Source organism: Porites lutea, chromosome 8, assembly GCF_958299795.1.
Source record: "Porites lutea chromosome 8, jaPorLute2.1, whole genome shotgun sequence".
Taxonomy (NCBI): domain Eukaryota; kingdom Metazoa; phylum Cnidaria; class Anthozoa; order Scleractinia; family Poritidae; genus Porites; species Porites lutea.
Window position 1 is genome coordinate 10,421,907 of NC_133208.1, and position 2,927 is coordinate 10,424,833.

At 44.1% G+C, this 2,927-nt stretch overlaps 1 protein-coding gene across 1 annotated transcript; it reads right to left on the reverse strand.

Moving 5' to 3' along the window:
- Positions 1-1,710: 1,710 nt before the first annotated feature.
- LOC140945175 (uncharacterized) lies at positions 1,711-2,625 on the reverse strand. Its single transcript, XM_073394230.1, has one exon. It carries the CDS (start codon positions 2,623-2,625, stop codon positions 1,711-1,713), a length of 915 nt encoding a protein of 304 aa, XP_073250331.1.
- Positions 2,626-2,927: the final 302 nt, after the last annotated feature.

The following is a 2,927-nucleotide window of genomic DNA, read 5'->3' on the forward strand; positions in this document are numbered from 1 at the left end:
GGCAACAGCGACTGAATGTTAAATGAGTTAATCAAAATCAAGTGTTCGCTACAATGTTCATTGACAATAAAACCTTTGCAACGTCTTTCAATTTTTCTTTGTTGGCTCCTCGATTGGGATTTCCCTGGTCTCCTCGTGAAAGACATCCTCCTGGAACACTTCATCTCCAGTCAACAATAGAACGAGCTTGTGTATAGGTCTGTCTAAATATGATGGTGGGCGTTGGCGTTTGCCACTATCATCCAAATTCCCATCTGCCATCAGCAACCTGACCTTTCTGACATACCCGTCGTCACTAGGTTACACCTGCACTACTTTGCCAATTGGCCACTTGTTGCGCGTGCTTTCACTTTCCTTAGAGATGACTATATCACCAACAGCAAGGTTTCTCTTAGGCCGGACCCACTTTTGCCTGATTTGTAAAATTTGAAGCTACTCTCTCTGCCATCTCAGCCAGAATTCATAGATACTGAACTCTTCTCCAACGTCTGTAACAATACATATCGGCTCTTTGAAACTTTCCTGGGGGCGGTAGCTCTGGCGCTTCTGCACCACACAAGTTATCGACGCTGAGGGGTCTTGAATTAATAATGCACTCGACTTCTGTCAAGAGTGTTCGCAATGTCGCATCATCAAGTTGGCTGCCAGCTTGTAACAGTAGTGGTTCAAGTGCGTTGCGTACACTACGAATCATACCTTCCCATGTCCCGCCCATGTGACTAGAATGGGGTACGTTCAACTTGAATGGAATCCACTCGCATCCATTCCTTAGCAAATAGTCTTGAACGCGATCTTAATTCCTCTCACATAATGCTGCTTTCTGTTCACTTCGTGCACCAATCAAATTTGTCCCTTGGTCGGACCTCAGTTGTCTCACAGCACCTCTTCGATTCATGAAATGTCTCAATGCATTTATAAAGGAAGAACTCTCCAATGAATTGGCAGTCTCTAGATGAACACTTCGTCACCTCATACACGTAAACAATACTACTCCATAGCGTTTAACTTCACTTCTTCTCTCTTTGACAATGAACGGTCCAAAGTAATTGTAATGTATTGATCATCATAGTAACGATTATGTACTATTACCAACATTAGTGAAACTACGTGTACTAAGTGATATTAAAGTAATACAGCACGGATGTAAAAGTACTGATACTACAAGTGAAAGTAGATTATGATTTGTACTAGGATAAAGATAGTTGTTCAGTTAATAAAGGACATTATGTAAAAGCAATGAAAGTGTGAGTATCTCCTTGTCTCATGACTACACCACAGTAATCCACGGCACAAAACGAAAAAGGAGGAGTTGGTTCAAGTCTGTGGTCAGGAAGGCAGACCATCTTCTGCTGCTCAGTGGGCCTACGCAGTCGTCTACATGTCACACAACTCGATATGAACCTCGCTATTTTTGATGAACCATTGATCAACCAAAAACCAATTTCAACCAATAACCACTTCAGCTAACTCCAGTCTTGGAATAGTCTTGTGATTAAGGGGGGTTACCCGGGCTTTTCCGACGATGAAAGAACAATTAGCGTGATCGAGTTCGCTAATCAATCTTAGATAACAGCATTGACCATAACCTTCCATTGAAGCGTCTGAAAAATAGTGGACCTCCACTGCTTTCACTGGGCCAAAGTTGTCTGGCTTGAAACATCGCTGTACCTCCAGTTTCTCCAACTGTACGATTTCTCGCCGCCACTTTTCCTACTGCCGGTGTAGATACTCTGGAACAGGGCTATCCCAATCCAGCTTGTCTTTGCACATCTGATGAAGAATCTGTTTACTTCTGAGTGCAACAGGGGCCAGGTACCCATTAGGATCATAAATGGAGCCAATGGTGGACAATACACCTCTTCGAGTTAAAGGGCGATCATGAAGTTCAATCCGGAACAGGAAACTGTCACTTTCCGCGCACCACATCACGCCTAGAGCTCTTTCAGTAGGTAATGGATCTGCAGCTAAGTTCAGTTCCTTCATTTCCTTTGACTGGTCATTAACAGGAAAGGCTTCGAGAACTTCTTTCTTGTTGGAGACTATCTTATGTAATCTGAGACAAGCCTTGCTACAAATTGCTTGACTGGCCTTGATTAACTGGATGGCTTTGGGTACCGTTGATACAGATTTCAGTCCATCATCTACGTAGAAGTCCTTGCGTATGAACGCCGCAGCATCTGTACCGAACTCTTCTTCGCCATCGTCAGCTGCTCGCCTAAGCTCAAAGTTCGCGCAACCTGGCAAACCTCTGGCACCAAACAGGTGAACTTTTCTACGATAGTCGATTACGTCCTTTGATGGATCCCCATCCAACCACCAAAGGAAACGTAACAGATCTCTGTGTTTTTCGGCAACCACGAACTGATGGAACATGTTCTTGATGTCCGTCATAAATGCAACGCTTTCCTTGCGAAAACGACACAAAATACCGAACAGATCGTTCATAAAGTCAGGACCTTGCAGCAAGTAGTCATTGAGGCTGACTCCGTTAAACTGGGCCGAACAGTCAGACACCACCTTTATCTGCCCTCGTTTCTTTGGATGGAAGACATCTGTATGCGGGACGTAATTGTCTTTACCGTCTTGAACCTTAAGGCGATCTACAGGAACTTCATAGGAACCCATACACAAACGTTTCGGAAGAAGAAGTCTCTCCTTTCACTGAAAGTCTTTCTACAGAAACCAGTGCAGTCATCCAACTTTTGCACCACAAAACAGACACTTCGTCAAACCATCTGGACCAGGGTTCTTTGATTTACTAGAACTAGTCGGGTCTGATTTACCGTTCCCACCACCCTTAGCTGATGTAGACAGAGAACTACCCTTCTCATTATCTGGGTTCGGCTTCGGATTTCTGTTAAATCTTGGACCACTTAACGAGGAGAGGCCTTCTAACTCTGGGATGTTTGCCTTCTATGCTGCTTCTT